Raw genomic sequence first — 18,877 nt, 5'->3', positions numbered from 1 at the left:
TGTTATTTGTATAATTACATAATGCAAGGGGGATTATTAGTCATATTTTCTTTAATTAAAGGGTGCAAGGGGGATCATTAGTCTAACTTAATTTATTACAGAAAAAAACAAAAAAACAAAAAAAAACATTGTAATCTATTTTTACTAATAAGTAATTTTTAATGATTTAAGGTGGTTTATATTTATTAAATTTAAACCAATGTTTATGACTGCATGTGAAGATTAGTTCCTGTCTTGAATTTAATAGGGTGATTGCATTTTTTATATCTTCATATTTCAAAATTTTTAGGGTCTCTTTTGTACATAGTGCACAGAATTTATCTCCTGGTTTATATGGTTTGCAAGATTCAATTACTCGCCATTTCAAGTTGAAAGAAATATTGCTATTTTTGAGTTGCCAAATATAGTTGGATAGAGTAGTTTGGTTTGACAGAGAGTTATTTTTAAAAGAATATTTGTGCGTTGAAATTATATGTTTTATTAAGGCCTGATGTGGAACCAAAATATATTGCCTCTTGCTTATTGTGATTATTTTCCGTTAGGTCTGGTGCTGGATTATTATATGGTGGGTTGGTTTGTAATTGATCGGTAGATTGGTTTAAGTTGGTGTCATTATTTAATCTGGTAGTTGAGTTATGGCTGTTAATAGATTCATGTAGATTTGGGGTTTTTGATACTGTGCAGCTATAGATTACATTTTTAATTTTACATGAGCCTTGTAGGGGACATTTATTTTTTCTTCTACAGTTACAGTCTGATATATTTTGTATAGTTGTATTTTGTAGCTTATTAATTTTCTTACTATTAGAGCTAATTATTTTTTGATGAAGGTTAGGCATAGTAGAGTAAGAGACTTTGCAATAATTATTGTCCGTAACTTGATGTCTACCACAATAAAAACACTGTTTTCTGAAACGATCGTACAAATAATTGATTTTGTTGTTGTTCCTTCTTATGAAACGGATTTTTAATTTAATTATAATTTGATTTTTAAATTTTAAATTATCAATCACATTACTAAATATATATATATATATACACACACACACATACTAGACTACTGACTGTCGGATCAGTGTATGTTATATCTATGGAATAGTTAGTATACAAAATTAATGTATAAGCATGATGTTTGTGATAGAAAGAAAATATATTTTAAAAAAATCATGTTATGATAAAGCATCTTTGTTTTAAGAAAAACGTTCTTGCAAAAGTATATTAAAATGAAAAAAAAAAAAAAATTATAGATAACTTGAGTCATTTCAACATTAAACTTAATTATACTTCCAGCATGTGTGCTTTTGGTTGTTTTCACTTGCTTTCAACTTAAAATAGTTAAATAAAAACTATTTCTCTTACAAGAAGCAATTTTTGTTTGTTTTTTATTGTAAAAAAATAATTTAAAACGCAAATAGGTCACAAATGTTTAGCAAAATAACCTCATTAACCCTTAATCTTGTGTGACTTTTAGCCTAGATAATCAATGACCCATTTTATATTATAACATCTCTTTTAATATAAAACAGATTTTTATATTTTATTTCAATAAAATTAGGCTCCTTCTACAGAATCTTAACCAAACAGTTTTATAATTTGTTTTTTCAATTAATAAATCAATGACTAAAACATAATACTGTAATAATTAGGTTATAGCAAAGCTATAAACTTCATTATAATCCCTAAATATAAATAAGTATTTCTCTTAAAATAAGAAGCAAAATTTTTTTTTTTTTTGTAAAACTAATTTCAGTAAAAAGCAAGTAGCTCTTGACATATCTAAAACATTCAATAGTCTCGTATAAAGCAAGTAGCTCTTGACATATCTAAAACATTCAATAGTCTCGTATAAAGCAAGTAGCTCTTGACATATCTAAAACATTCAATAGTCTCGTACAAAGGTCTGCTTCATAAGATTTCCAGCTATGGAATAGCTGGAAGTGTCATCTCAACCATCAAATCATTTCTCTCTGAAAAGTTGATCTAAATGTTCTTTGATGAACTGAAATCTGAAACTCACAGTATTAATGCTGGGATACCTCAGAGATCCATCCTGGGCCCAACTCTTCTTCAACGACCTCTTAAATCACATTCTTTGCTCATTTGTCAACATCTATGCAGACAATACATCTACAGCAACACTGCAAAGGCTGATAAAGATCATGATCTTGCAGATCCTCTCTCCTTCAACCGAGTTACCTTTAATACGTCCAAAACTAAATTTCAATCTTTTGATCACCTGTTAAGTGTGTAGCCATTCTGTAGAACAAAGATGGCGATTGTAAATCCAGTCAACGAAGAATCAATGTAGTTATGATTTTGAGTGTTGAGTGATTCTGTAGAACAAAGATGGCGGCAGTAGATCTAGTCGTCGAAAAATGAATGCAGTCTCCATCCACAGTGGTTCAGTCGTACCAAGAGGGAGTCTGATAGCGAACTGATTGGAATACAAAATTCGATATTTTTATAATGAGGTCAGAGGCTTCTCATTGGTTGTCCTAACACGTAGTTATAAATAAGATCGTCCAAATTCTGGGAGTCGTACCCTACATATGTATCAAAAACATTTCCCTCCCCCCTTTTTGATATAATGAAAAAATCCTTTCGGACTCAATTTAGTATAATAGTGTTAAAATAAAAAAAAATAATTTTTTTTATTTTTTGTTGTTTTTTTTGTTTTATTTATTTTTGGGATTTATCTTTATTTTCAATTGTTAGACAAAAAAAATATAAATATATTGGTATAATATGTGTGTAAAAAGAAGCCATTTTTAATCCAATTGTTTAAGATTTGTTTTTTTTTTATATTAAATACAAATACAGATATACATACAAATACAGATATACATATAATGCATAGTACTTTATACAGGCATATACAGAACGTGTACACTATAAAATGAAACAGTGACACTTTTAATTCAATTGTTTAAATACATGTGCATACAATTTTTATTTATTTATTTATTTATTTTTTTTAAGAAAAGGCTTTTTGAAGAAGGAAGAAAAATAAAATCTTTTTTTTTCTTTTTGTCAAACAAAAACTCAAAACATTCTATTAGATATTTTTAGTTTGTTAATTTGGTTAGCAAGACACAAAGAAATGGCTGTAGTTTATCGTCATACTAGGACAATGATTGCAAATGCATTTGATATTTATTGGGATCTAAGTGCTGCAATTTGACAGAATCATATTTCTGATTGGTCCCAAATGTTTCTATTTCATGTTAATTTTCAAATTATAAAATAATTTGAATTTTAAATGAACTAGATGTATGACCTCCATTTTTGTATTTCGAAGAAAGAAAATATTAAGTTTTAAAAACATGTACACCATCTATATATACATTTATAAAATATAAAATTCTCTTAATTGTTCTTAATAAACCTAAAGTCATTTTTGTTTCTTGATATGTATTCATGAATCAATTTCTTTGTTTAGTAGGATACACTTAAATTATCCCTTAATAAATTTCCTTCATTAAAGTAGTTTCAACTTGTTCTTCCAATTTATCAAGTTCTTTCCAAATTTATGCTGGTACATCATCATTCACCTGACAAAAAAGATATTTACGAACATCTTTAACTTCCTGCTGCTAAAGTTCTTTGGGCAAATGGAAGATTGCTTCCATATCTACTTTAGGTTGGCAGTATTTTTGCGTGACTTAGATGTCAGAAATTTTATGTTCTATTTCTATCCTTGTAATCATGTCACTAATAAGGGTGCTGAAGGTAAACGTTTTTCTGGACTGACATTATCCGCCTGATAGTCAGGGACCTGAACCTTGGACTGAGGAGGTTTCAGCAAGTGCAAAGTACTGGAGCTGCGGTATTGCCATTTGGTGAATGGATTCTGAACCATGCAGTAGTTTCATGTGGGGCTTCTCGATACCATATTATTGAGGGTAATTGTTACAGCTTTACAAAAAAAAAAAATCTCTTTTTCTATCTTACTTTCCCTCTCTGCCCTACTCTAACCAAGCCTGCTGACCCATTCCTAAAACTCCATCATGAAAAGTCTCCAGAAAGAATACATGATTAAACCCAGAACTCCAACCTCCAACATAGACCCCCACTATCATGTCTCCTCCAACATCAGGGGTCTACATTCCAACCTTCACGAGGTTGAAACCCAATTACAGGAGACCAAACCAGACCTATTATTTCTAAGCGAAACTGGCATTGGACTAACTATTTCCCTGGATGAGTTCGTAATTAAAGGATATTCTAATTTAACATCCAAATCTGACCACCAAAATCGACATGAGCATAGAATATATGCTTACATTAGAGATGGCTTTCCATGTGGTAGGGACATCTCCAGAGACGACCCTAAATTGCTGTATATGGGCTTTCGGATTGCACTCGCTCACACCACTGTGTTTATATTTGCCCTTTATCGCCCCCATAACAGCAGAGTTACTTTAAGAGCATATCTGAGAAAATTGACCACATTCTGTCTGCTCATCCTTCAGCTAATATTCACGTTTGTAGTAACTTTGATGTTCACAATGTGGAATGGTTAATCCACTCAAACAAGACAGATGATGAGGGGAGGTTCTGTTACGATTTCTCCATTGCTTATGACCTAATTCAGATTGTTCATGAACCCACCCATGTGCCCGACACTGATAGTATGTAAATTTCCTAGACGTTTTTTTCACAATTTGCTTGGAGCCATGTTCAACTTCTGTTCTGTCCCCACTGGGATCTTCTCGACCACTCGATTAAGATAAAAACAAAATGTAAAATGTCCTCCAACACGCTTCTCCATTGTACAGTATATCATTTCTCTATGGTTGACTGGCATAACTTTTGTACATTTATATCAGATTTACCTCTTTGTTCCCTGTTTAAAAAGAAGTGTCCTCCATAGTATCAGACCTGACGAAATGGTTAATTGTAGTTATAGACTGCTTCATACCCTCCGAAAAATTCCAGCAAAAACCTAACAGCCAGCCGTGGTTATCTCTAGAATGTGCTGCTGCCATTGTGCACAGAAATCACTATTGCGATTGCTTCCAACATAATAGATGTCCTGAGACTAAAGCCGCTTTTAAGACTGCCAGCAACCACTGTAAAAGAGTAATAAAGAGTGCGAGAGAGTTGTATGCTCAGTCTGTTAAGTCCAAAGTAGCTGAGCAGTGTCTTGATTCTCAGGAATTTTGGCAAATAACAAACAGTCCTGAATAGAAAGGTGTGCTCTATCCCAACCATCATTAATGGGTCTTATCGAACCTGCCAAATCATTATGCACAAGTGAGAGAATTTTGGTGGCCTTTTTGCCTGATGTTTTGCTTAAGTATTTTGCCATTTATCCCTGTGCTCAAACATCACAATTTGGGAGATCGTCTGAAGGTAGTATTTACATGCTTTCAACTACATTTGGTAACCTTTTAATATCCATAGTATTGCAGTGTCCGAGAATTTTATGCCAAGTTTCCAAGTCGGTTTTTGAGGGAGCCATACTTTTTAAATAATATAGTCGGCCATTTTCTTTAATGTCAAATAAAGTTCCATTAGGGGATATAAATTTTGACTTGTTATGGTCAAACTTTATATTCGTGCCTTGTTTGATGGCTGCCCATACAGAAAATATGTCTTGCTTAAATGTAGGTATAAAAAAAAGCATTTTTTAGAATACATTTACAAATTTCGCCTTAATTATTTTTCAGTGATATTTTAGCATCGCCTCTTTTCAAGACTATATCATTTATTTGACTACAGTTGGCTAGTTTGACAAAATGACTCTGGATTAAAGTTTGTATCAAAATTAATAAGATCAGATTCCTTTCTGATAATGTGTACTGTAGCGTCACAGTCTACAAAAAGATTTTTATCGTTTTTCATATTCCAAATTTACATGTGAATAGAAATGCATGTTCATGAAAGTTATCAGCGTTTTTGATGGAGTCAACTTTTGACATTAGAAACTTATTAATTGGGTTGCCCACAATTATATTTATTGGACAATATCGTAATCGTTAGTAGTGGAAATTTGGTAAATTGGATTACTTGAGGGGACGGCTCATCAAGAACTTGTTTATGTTGGACTTGAAGACGACCATATTATAGTCAGCAGGAAAAGGGAAAAGTTCCACAGGCATGCAGTTCTAAGAAAGAAGCTTTATTAATGGAATCCACATTTAGGTTTAAGCACAGATAAAGAGTGGGGGAAATTATTGATAGTGATTTCAGCTAAATGAGTGTTTTTCGTGAAAGTTTGGCAAAGGGGACCATAGAAGGGAGCTCAGATGAACACTTGGCATGAAAATAATGATAGGGCAGAGACAAACTTGCAACATCTCTTCTGTGCGAAAGAGGTTGAAGGGCATCTCCTACTAGGCTACAAAGTCTATTTTGAAGTCTGTCAAAACAGGCTAAGATGCTTCTAGCATTGTAGACCAGGAAAAGCGTTGGGCCCAGGATGAACCACTGAGGGACTCCAACATTAATACTGTGAGCTTCTGATTTCTGCCCATCAACCACTATTCTGTTAATCAGAGAGAAATGATTTAATAATTGAGAATACATTTCTAGCTATATCATAACTGGAGATCTTGTGGAGTAGACCTTTATGCCATACCCTATCAAAAGCTGTTGATATGACAAGCAGTTACCCTAGAAACAAAGCCTTTGTTGAGAGATTCGCTAACCCTATGAGATATAACCGTTAGCACATTTGCTGTAGATGTAGCAGAATGGAAACATATTACATGTCACTGAGGTGGCTGACTACTTCTCTATTTAACAGATTCCATTAACTTAAATATGATGTACTTTAAAATTAAATTTTGTTTTAATTAATAATTTAATTACTGAACTGATAATATTAATCACCTGGCTAGAGATAGGTTTGTTTAAAATTAATTTCTAAAAACAGTAAAACTCATATTCAACCGAATATAATAATATTGATGCTGTGATACAATAATTAAATCAAACTTTCTATATAAAAAAAGAATTTTGTTTAAAAGAAAAGCTGAAAATATCAAAATTACTTATGTATTTTTGATGACACGCAAAACAGAAATATTTTCAGAATAACTAGAGTTAGTTTTTCAAAGAGGATAAAAGGTGAGTTTCTCAAAATAATGACAAAAACTGAGATAAGTACCATTTTCTACAGCTTATATGAAAAGTAAATCTCTTTGATTAATTGTTCATAATTTATTGAAGAAATATATGTCCCACGAAAGGGCTGTTTATCGTTTGAAATAGTTGAACGGTTTTGCTTCAGTTCAAGTAATAATCTGGTAAGTTGCCATACTGAACGAGTGTTGTAGTTGCAACTGGTATGATGCTTTTGATGACTCTCTCAGATGCATTCACCAGTTGGCACTTATGACTTAATTAGCCAATCACAATCTTGCAAGAATGAATGACCCGGATGTACTCATATTCATAACATCATATTATAATTTTCACAAAAAATAAATATTATTAAAAAATGTATAGCAGGGTGGCTCAACATTGTCCAGGATTAAATGATGATTAACAAATGTTTCACATTCACATATTTTTATTGTCATCAAAATTGATGAAATAACCCATTTTTAAATCAAATCGACTGATTGCCTGCTCTAATTGGGAACCCATCGCAGTTCATTGGGAGAAAGCTCACATGCCTCTCGCGGTGACTTAGTTAACAATACATCATAGTCTACATTGCACTATAGAGAACTTATTGTTGTTTATTAAATTATTTTTCTGTATAATGACTTGAATTAAAGTTTAAAATGCAAAAATCAAGTATCATGCTTCAACTGTGCTCTAAACAAAAACATTCTTTTCGAACATGCCCTTTTCATATCAAAGAACCTACTGTTGATTTTATGTTGAGCCTTTCAGCTTGTGTGATAATAAAACTTCTCAGATGAATTTGTGATATTAGGTTGTGTAAGGTGTTAACTTTGGTCAAACTTGCCTGTTCCTTCTTTCATTGGATTATTTCGATTATCGAAGTTGTTCCAATATAAAACCTATCTAAGAATATTGCCAGGCACATAAAGTAATTTTGTGTAAAATTTTATAAAAATCAGCACAGCTGTTTTGGAGTCCATAGGGAACGGATTTACACAGAGACAGTTCCTTTTCTATAATAGTAGAGATAGATTCAATATGTGTGCTAACATTTATTAGCAGCTACTCCAGATGCCTGGTAACTGCATCAACTGATTTCACAAGTTCCCCTTTTTGTATTTATTGAATGATATGATGATGAATACTATGGAAGGATTGAAAATTTTTATATATGGCCAACTCAGAAAACAAGTTTTCACATTCTATACTTTTGATGGAGGTGGAAGAATTACTATTTTCAACAACCAGTCCATTCACTTCATTTATCCTTATCTTCAAGTTTTTTGCCTTCATAAACAAAAAAAGAATTATTTGTGAAATTAGTCTCCAGACGGCTTAAGAAACAGGTTATGAATGCGTGCATCACTGGATTAACAAAATATGCTTTTTTTCACATTCATTTTACTCATTATTTATGAGCACCTAATAAGTTACTTTCGGCACACACCCTGTATCTGGTAGTTGTTATAGGGTGTAGAAATAAAAAAAAAAATTTCTTCATTTCTATTTCTCTCTTACTTTCCCTCTCTGCCCTGCTCCGAGCAAGTCTGTCGACCTAGTCCACAAATCCCAAAATTCCATCATGAAAAGTTTCAAGAAAAAATGCATGATTAAACCCGGATATCCAACTTCTAATATAGACCTCCACTACCATGTCTCCTTCTCAAAGATCAGGGGTCTACGTTCTAACCTTCCTGAGGTTGAAACTCAATTACATGAGACTAAACCAGACATTATTTCTAAGTGAAACTGGCATTGGACAGAGGATTTCCCTAAAGGAGTTCGTAATTAAAGGATACTCTAACAACTTGCAAATCTGAACCCCAAAATCGCCATGGGCATGGAATATGTGGCTATATTAAAGATGTTTTTCCATGTGGTAGGGACGTCTCCAGAGAAGATCCTAACTTACCCTATATGTGCTTTCAGGTTGTACTTGCTCAAACTAACTGTGTTTATATTTGCTCTCTACCACCCCCACAACAGTGGAGTTACTATCTTTAAAAGCATATTTGAGAAAATTGAACACGTCCTATCTGCTTATCCTTCAGCAAATATTCATGTCTGTGGAGACTTCAATGTTCACAATATGGAATGGTTAACTCACTCAAGCAAGACCGATGATGAGGGGAGGTTCTGTCACGATTTCTCCATTGCTTATGACCTCACTCAGATTGGTCACGAACCCACCCATGTGCCCGATACTGACGGCCAGTATGCAAGTCTCCTAGACATTTTTCTCACAACTTGCCCTGAACTGTGTTCAGCTTCCGTTCTGTCTCCACTTGGATCTTCCAACCACTCTGTTGTATCAGTTAAGATAAAACTGAAATGTAATAAGTTCTCAGATGTACCTCTCCACCGTACAGTATATCGATACTCTATGGCTGACTGGGATAGCTTTTGTACATTTATATCAGATCTACCTCTGCGTTCCATGTTTAAAAAGGATGTGTCCTCTATAGTATCAGACCTGACAGAATGGTTAGTTGTAGGTATAGACCGTTTCATACCCTCGAAAAAGTTCCAGCAAAATCTTAATAGCTAGCCATGATTCTCTCCAGAATGTGCGCTACCATTGCGCACAGAAATCACCTTTTCCATTGCTTCCAACATAATAGTCTTAAGGAGAATAGCTTCCCATCACCCTGGAAAATCTCATCAGTATGCCCTGTATTTAAAAATTCAGGTGATCGCTCATCTCCCTCTCAGTACAGGCCAATAAGTCTCCTGTGCGTCATGAGTAATTTGCTGGAATTTGTTAAGTAGAGATTAAATAGAGAAGTAATCAACCATCTCAGCAAAATAACCTTCTTAGTGACACTCAATATGGTTTCCCTTCTGCTAGATCTACAGCAGATATGCTTACAGTTATATCTCATAGGATTAGCAAATCTCTTGACGGAGGCTACCTTTTTAGGGCAATTGCTCTTGACATATCAAAGGCCTTTGATAGAGTATGGCATAAAGGTTTATTTCACAAGATCTCCAGCTATGGTATAGCTGGAAATGTCTTCTCAATTATTAAATCATTTCTCTCTGATAGGTTCATAAGAGTAGTGGTTGATGGGCAGAAATCAGAACCTCACAGTATTAATGTTGGAGTCCTTCAGGGGTCCATTCTGAGCCCAACTCTCTTTCTGATATACATAAATGATCTCCCAAATCACATCCTTACATCATTCGTAGGCATTTATGCTGACGACACTACCATCTATGGTAGCACATCTAAGACCGTAAACGACCAAGTTCTCTCCGATTTTCTCCCCTCTAATCTTGAGCACGTAGTACAATGGGGAAAGGAGTGGCTGGTTACTTTTAATGCATCTAAAACCAAGCTTCTCTCTTTACATCATCAACATTCTGATCCACATCTGGCATCAATTGAAATGAATGGCTCTCGTCTTGGGGAGGCCTCATGTTTTGACAAGCTCCTGGGCTTGATCTTTACTCCTGATCTTAAATGGAACACGTATATTAAATCTGTTGCCAAGGCCGCTGGAAAAATGGTGGGATCCTTCTATCGATCCAGTAGATATCTCACTGCTGATGCAATTCTCTATCTATATAAGAGCCAGGTACGTCCAAGGATGGAATACTGTTGCCACATCTGGGCAGGAGCTGCTAGAAAGGACTTATCCTACCTTGATAGAGTTCAAAATAGACTTTGTAGCCTCGTAGGAGATGTCCTTTTTTCTTCCTTGCTACCTCTTTCTCATAGAAGAGTTTGTCTCTGCTTTATCGTCATTTTCATGGCAAGTGCTCAACTGAGCTTCAATCTATGGTCCTTCCCCCCTTGCCAAACTTTCACAAGAAAACACTATCACTAATTTCCCCCACTTTAAACCTAAACATAGATTCCATGAACAAAGCTTCTTTCTTAGAACTGCACGCCTATGGAATTGTCTTTTGTTTTCCTGCTTTTTCTGGTTGTCTTCAAGTCTAACGTAAACAAGTTTTGGATGAGCCGTTCCATATAAGTTAACAAATTTACCGAATTTTCAGTACTAACGATTACTATATTGTCCAATTGTCTATTGTACACTCTTTAACCTTTATCCTTTAGTGACCTCTTGGCCTTGATAAGTGGTGATGCTTATGTAAAAAAAGCAAAAAAACTGTACAGAACCATATCTCGGCCAGACAGAAAGAAATCCACTCATATTATTAGGACTTTTCAAACTGTTGTTCTCATCTTGAGTCTTATTTTCATAACGTTTTCCAGAAGAGTGTAACTCACAACTGCGTTTTACCAAGTACTATATCTGCTACACCACGGGTCCTTGCATATCTTACACTCTTCTGGAGATCGAATATTCAATCTTCAATGCAGGTGACACTCAAAAATACAATTGTGAATTACTTAGAATCTCTACCTTGTCATGTCTGACGGAACCAGAGCATGCTACTTCTTTGGGTGAAAAAAAGGTTTTGTTCAGAATTTGGTGCAGATACTAGAGTTTGACAGATTTCCGATCTTCAACAAAATAAACCTACAATTTTATATTAGTTTTATCTATTTAAATTATTTTTTTTAAACTTTAAAATGTGAGATTAATAGTTCACTTATTATTTCACTAAACATTTTATGAAAACACAATCTCTTACAGCTGATCAAACTTGAGTATGTGATCTGAACTTTTCATTTTTTGTTTTTGCAGTTTTTTTTCTTTTTTTTATTTGTAATTTTTGTTTTTTCAGCATTGATGCTGGTATATGAGATGCCTTGGATTTTTAATGGTAAGTATAATAATTTTGCTTCCTCTGTTCTGACTAAAAGTTTGCTCATAAATGTTCTCTATGTCTTAAAAAAACATGATGTACAAGAGTTTATGGTTGTGCTTCACATGCATATGAAAAAGGTGACCCTCCCCTTGTTTTTTTTTCATGTATAATGTGGGGAAGGGGTGGAGCACTTATGTAAATGTTTATATTAATAACATAAAGACATCTATGTGACTACACATTATTTTCTTGGTATCATTAAAATCTAAATAAAAGAGGTTAAGAAGTGTGTGAAATCTTTATATTAAAACTTCTACCTATCTCAATCTCTTCCTTCTTCATTTCCCCCTCTCCCACTCTCTTTCATTTTTGCCCAGTTCATTCTCTTTTGAAAAGAATAATGTAATGCCATTCACCTCTCCTTAATACATAACATTGGAAATGCCTAAAAATTCAATTGCATGACAAAACCAGCTGAATTGACCATAACAGAATGAATAGTTTTTTTAAAATAAAATTTTAGGTATCATACATGTCGGGCAATGCCAGTCAAAACAATACAAACTTTGTGATCATTTGCAGTTTTTAATTTTTCAGATGAGGTGTGAATGTTTGTATTGTTTTGATTGTTTGGACAATTATTCTCCTCTTGGGTGTTATTGGCACAACTTTTTGGTTATTGAAACCTACGACTTTCGTCGGGTGTAAACTTTGTTTTTTTCCAACTAAGGGAAACGGGTTAGCTTTGTATTGTAAGAAATCAGACTGTGAATTTGAGGGCGTGTCCGTAAATTAAAACAAAATTTTCAGGGATCACTTAAAAAGTAGACTAGTGACCCCTGAAATTTTTTTTTAGAATTTACACACACACCCTCAAACCCATGGTCCAATGTCTTACAAGAAACTCCTTTTCTTTTGTGATCATTCGTTTTGTATTTTTTCTTTTTTTTTTTTCTTTTTTTTTTTTTTTTTTTACTTTTAGCTTCACATTTACAGACAACTCCCCTCGATATAATATACTAGCAAATATATACTCTGTCTATTTGCATATTTTTGCTAGCATCGGTAGATGGTATCCTGAGAACTACACTACTCCATGAATTGAGCATTAAAAATGGTACAGTAATATACTAATAAAAGTAATCGGATGGTTTCAGCTTTAGACAGATACCAAACATTCCTAATTAATAGATTAATTGAAATCAAGAATACACAAATTTATAAAATCATAAAAATTTTTTTCTTTAAATAATTATGAAATTATATTCATCATTTTGGCTTCTTCATAAAAAGTCATTTTAGTTTTTTGTTGATGGTAGTAAAATAAGACTAAATTACCTTCTGACCTTATATTTCTGAATTTTTGAGATGAATATTGATAATTCATATGATTTGCATTATTCGGACTACTGTTCTCACCTTGAATGTTATTTTCATAATTTCAGTCGATGTATCCTTCGACCTTCTTCAGGTGTATTTGTTGAACTTCTTTCTGCCATCCTCTGTAATCTGAGTTATTACATAGGGGTAGCTGAAGGGAAACCATCTATTCTTATGGGACAAAGTAAAAATTATAGACAGAAAAATGGTCAAGAATAAGATGACTCTAAGAAGTAGCGCATATGCTGAGTGACGATCACCTAAGCAGACCTAGTATAGAATTTAATACAATATCAGAACCATTAATTATAAATGATAGTCACAACTAACAAGGAAAAATAATTAAAAAAAATAGTAAGATAAAATAATAAAAACAATACAAATATATATAATACTGTGAAACCTCTAGATACAAAATTAATTGGTTCTGGCTTGGCTTTCCTATCTTAAAATTTCCATATTTTGAAAGATATTTTACATGTAAATTGTCTAACTCCTTCCAACCCTACAAAAATTTGTTAAATTTTATAATTAGAGTAAGCCCAAAATGAAATAAGAACCAGATAATACCTAACCTAAATGTTAATACTTACATTTGCTTTTTATTTTTTACTTTGACAGTCAAATATATTCTACTTAATAAAACCAACTGAGACACTTTTTTATATTATTTTAATCATTAATTGTAAGATTACTACCTCAATCAAATCTATGAGCATGCAGGCATGTGGGAGAAAAAAGGATTCAAAATGAAATGGATTATTTACTTGTTTATAGCTAATTTTCGATTTCTTATAAAAAATATCAAATTTATAGAGGGTGAATGATAAAAAATAAAACAGAAAATCTTTCTTCAATTGTATTATTATTCAAATGTACTAAAAAAATTGTAATGTGTAGATTAATTTTTTAATTTTTAAAATAAGTTTGATTTATAGGAGATGAGTAGAAAAAATAAATTTGTGTCTAAGAAAAATGTTTTCCAGATAAAAATTAACTCAAATATTTCTAAAAAAAAATTGCTTAGAGTCCATTAAAATTGAATAAAACTCTATATTTTAAATAATTTTTAAAGAATTGAGTGTCTGAAAAATAGTCTTTCTGTAACTTATATTTTTTGTATCCTGAAAATTTTTTGTATGTAGGGACAAAAAAAATTTCACATAACATTTCGTAATTTGAAAAATCGTATCTAGAGGTTCCACTGTATTTATATATTAGTACTTGACTATGAAACAATGAAAGGTCCACTTATTAAGTTTGGAACTTTGAGGAATGTTATCAAAAGTAAAGGTTCAAGAATGAATATTACCAAAACTACAGTGATTGCAGTGTTGGAAATACCTTAGAAAGAGAAAAGTTCATATGGTATGTTTGTAGTGAAGTCAGGGCCAATTAAAATTTTTGTGGTATCTGTAAACATTGGGTACACAAGGAGTGGAATTGTAAATTGAGATAAGATAATCAGTTTATGTGCAAGAATTGTGAGATAAAACAGAAACCCATGGGAACTCATGTAAACAAATATATTGGAATGGCAAACCTATTGAGGTTGTCCAGAAGTTGTGATACTATTGGAGCACATGGTGGAGCAGGTGCTAGTGTGATAGCAAGAATTAGGAATGAATGAAGTAAATTTAGGAAACTTTTTCCACTGTTAATCTGCAGAGATTACCACTGTTGATTAATGGAAGATCATATCCTGTGTAGGTGTTAAACTGGCTTGTAAGAGTTATATTGGATGAAGAAGAATGATATAAGAATATGATATGATTGGTATGTAATACAAATCTTGAAAAGATGCTCAGATCTGATGAGTTCAGAGAATACTCTGGACAGTCTAGAGAGATGTGTACAGAACTGAAGACTTTGATTTTGTGGACATGTTAAAAGAATGGATGAGAGTTGCAGTTCTTGCATTAGATGTACAACAATTGCAGTTCACAAAGGAAGGTCAGAGAAAGCGGGATAAAGATATACCTAACCAGAGATAGGTTAGTTTGGAAGTCAATTTCTATAAGCCATCCAACACATACCAGATTGTAAAATGGATATTAAACTGAATATGATGATGTTTACTCAATCTTTTTTATGGTTTTCAATACTTTTCCTTTTTACATATTTGATCAATCGTGCATCATGCATGTTTTGTGGTTCTTGGATCCAAATTTGGAAGTTCTTTTGTTTAGTTCATGAAAGGTCTAAGATACCTTATCACAGATACTCTCCAAGTGTTTCTTTTATTAGGTTGTCTACTATATAGTCTCCAAAAGCTTGTTTTGGATTTATTTTTAATCATTTTCATGTCTGTATTTCACTGCTGATTTCAGTTGAATGATAGCAGGGTCATGTTTTTACTCAGGATCACTAAACTTTGGGTTGAGTTCCAGGAGATGTAATAAATGTGCTAATGATGCAACAATTCAAGGCAAAATTGGACCAATGCTGGACCACTGTATCCTGTTCTGTGTAAATTTCTACCTTCTTCCTTGTCAGACATGGCAACTGGGGCATACTTGATTCATTTGACATTTATTGCATTAAATCGATGAATTGATGATTACTTACAGAATGTCCAGTAATTGCATTCACGAAAATTCCTAATTACTATTTCGTAATTCTGTGCATTCATTGTTTTGAGTATTTTCCCCTATGTCGTTACTAAAGATTTATTTGCGTGTTAGTATTTTTAATTATTTTTTTTTTTGGGGGGGGGGGGGGGGGAGCAGTAGTTTCACATGCATCCATATACATGGTGTCCAAAAAGTTACTGAAGGGTCTTGGACTTAAATAGATTCTTTATTTTTGATGATATCTTGCTGTAATTTTAACACGATCTAAGACATTGGGAAATTTAAAACAAAAATAATGCAAAATTTAAACAATCTTTAATTTTTTTTTAATTTCCCAATATCTTAGATTGTGTTAAAATTACGGAAAGCTATCAAAAATAAAGAATCTATTTAAGTTTAAAATCCTTCAGTAACTTTTTGGACACCTTATACATGAAATGATTTAAATTTGTATCCTGCATTACATTTCTTTGGTATGTCGTTGGGTGCATTATAGCTACGAGGGGCGTGCAATAAGTAATACCCCTGACCCACTTCCCATAGCAGTAGAGCAACGAAACTTGACACAGTTATTAGTCTTTCTCTACATAGGAACCACCCAGAGTTATGCATTTCTCCCATCATTTGATGCAGCTCTGGAGACTGTTTTTGTAGAACACCCCAGGTTGTCCTCCAACCACGACGTGACTTCAGAAATCAAGGCTGCATCATCTGGAAAACGCTTTCCTTTCAAAAAACAACTTCAGGGCTGGGAAGAGGTGAAAGTCAGAGGGTGCAAGGTCAGGAGAGTAGGGAGGATTTCATGACCACACGCCCGTGCTTCTGATCTGGTGACATGCGAGTTGTGGACCGGAGTGTTGTCCTGCAGGAGGAGGATACCTTTGCTGATCTTGCCCCGCCTCTGGATTTTGATAGCTTCCCTTAATTTCCTCAAAAGTGAAGCATAATAGGCTCCTGTAATTGTGGTACCCTTTGCCAGGAAATCTGTCATCACTACTCCGTCCTGGTCCCAGAAGACTGTGAGCATGACCTTGCCAGCGGAGGGCTGCACCCTTGCCTTCTTTGGAGGTGGTGAGTCCAAGTGCTTCTACTGCATTGACTGGGCTTTGGTCTCTGGATCATAGTGATGGACCTAGGTTTCGTCCTGTGTAATAAGTCTTTTGAAAAACTTTGACTCATCTTCTTGGCACATCTCCAAATTCATCCTCGAACACTCGACGCATTCTCACTTCTGGAATGTTGTGAGCAACCTGGGAATCCATCTGGCAGACACCTTATGCATATGCAAATGGTCATGAATGATAGTTTCCACAGACCCTGTACTAATCTTGACATCTTGGGCTATTTGGCGAATAGTAATGTGCCGATCTTCCAAAATGGCAGCCTCAACTTGACGGACAGATGCCTCAACAATGGCAGAAGTGGGGGGGGGGGCGACCAGGTCTCTACAGACTTTCAGCCATGTTTGAATTCACGATGCCAGCGTTTTACAAGGTAATATGATGGGGCATTATCACCATAAGTTTCTTTCATTTCATCAAAAGTCTCCTGTGGTGTGCATCCTTTCAAATACATACAAAAACCGGATCACTGCTCGACATTTAACAGGCTCCATTTCACACCTGACTCAGTTCAAACACCTGTAAAACAGAAACCACAATTAGTTCAGAGCTGTAATTTGCCACATAACCCGTAGAGATATAAATCATTGCACATGCAAAATTTCAGCTAGATCAGACAACTAGAAGTGGGTCAGGGGCATTACTTATCGCACGCCCCTCGTATGGTCAAATAGTCTCTCTGTATTATTAACTCTGTCAGATGACATTCTCTATTTTCTCACTTTTTTCTTATTTTTCTTATTTTATTCACACAAGCCACTATCAATGCTGTTTTGTCTGAAATTTCACTGACAACAATATTATTTACTCACTAGGAGTTCTCAAAGAAGTCATTAAATGGTCGTTCACTGGCAAAAACTTGAATCTGATTTCTGTCTCTGTAGATTTTGAGTACTCTCTGCTTCTTTCATTTGTGCATTATGGAAATCGTATGTTAACAATTAGAACTTGTAAATGAGTTTTAATAAGTTTTAAATTTTTCAAATGATCTAAAAATAGTAGTGACATTTTCTTTTAATTCCACCTGGGGTCATTATCAGTTAGGTCCATAATAGTTTAGAATATGACTAAACAAAATACTATTTTTAAAATAGATTATTATTATTTTTTTTTTTTTAAATAAAATTAAAAAGAAATATTTTTGAAAAATGTATTTAAAAACAGGTTCAAACATTTAAATATTTTTATTGGTATTAAGATCTACAATAATTTGCTATTAAAAAAAATAATTGGAATTTAATTCATTTGCCATAGTATAACTGCCTGAAGAAACAGGCTTTTAGTAACATAACCATGCTGACAATATGTTTTTATTAGTTAAAAATATAATTTGTAATATTATAATTTTTATTTTAATGAAAAGATGGTAGAACTGACTATATTTAAAATAATTTTTGCTAAAAAAATCTACCTGGTAGAAGCATCCCCTCCCCAATCCTTGTAATAAATTAAACTACGGTTGTGTTGTGGGTGGCCAACATCCAACGTTCTAATGTTAAGAATAGCTTTCAGAATAGACACCTCCAATCTCCTCATATTAAGAACGGCTTTCGGAATAGACACCCCCAACCTCACCATGGTAAGAACAGATTTTGGAATAGACACTCCATTTTATGAGTAGGGGGAAGTTGTTAAATTATTTGCCCCAAATTTAACCTTGATATTCATTGTCAGCATACTCTCCTGCAAAAAGTATACCCCCCCCCCAAAAAAAAATAAATCAGAGGGGTGGGTGACAGCGTCTATTGGAGAGAAGTAGATTTGTTTATCGAGTGTGTGTACAAATCTGGCGGCCACTGAAGTACAGAGCATGTCTTTATATCTTGAAAGCTACTTGTGTCTACCAGAGTTAAGAGATTGTCTTATTCAGCATAGTCGAAAACTTATATAAATCACCATTTCAAAGAAAATAGTGGAGGTGGAGCTAAGGTAAAAATTTACCTAAAAGAAACGAAGTTGATGTCTGAGCAGTGCTGATAATGAGCCTGGGAAAGTGAA

The 18,877-nt window shown here is 33.7% G+C and overlaps 1 protein-coding gene across 2 annotated transcripts in view; it reads left to right on the top strand.

Moving 5' to 3' along the window:
* LOC145259146 (motile sperm domain-containing protein 2-like) overlaps positions 1 to 18,877 on the top strand; it is a 185,227-nt gene that overhangs the window by 82,608 nt on the left and 83,742 nt on the right. For both annotated transcript variants that reach the window (XM_080116848.1, XM_080116849.1), the window contains exon 7: positions 11,782 to 11,820. In XM_080116848.1, the coding sequence (XP_079972974.1) occupies positions 11,782 to 11,820 (39 nt within the window). The remainder of the gene's footprint in view (positions 1 to 11,781; positions 11,821 to 18,877) is intronic.

The sequence above is a fragment of the Euprymna scolopes genome, chromosome 34, assembly GCF_053919585.1.
Source record: "Euprymna scolopes isolate OS-2025 chromosome 34, ASM5391958v1, whole genome shotgun sequence".
Taxonomy (NCBI): Eukaryota; Metazoa; Mollusca; class Cephalopoda; order Sepiida; family Sepiolidae; genus Euprymna; species Euprymna scolopes.
The sequence above is the reverse complement of the archived record's forward strand: the minus strand, read 5'-3'. Positions and strand labels throughout refer to the sequence as shown.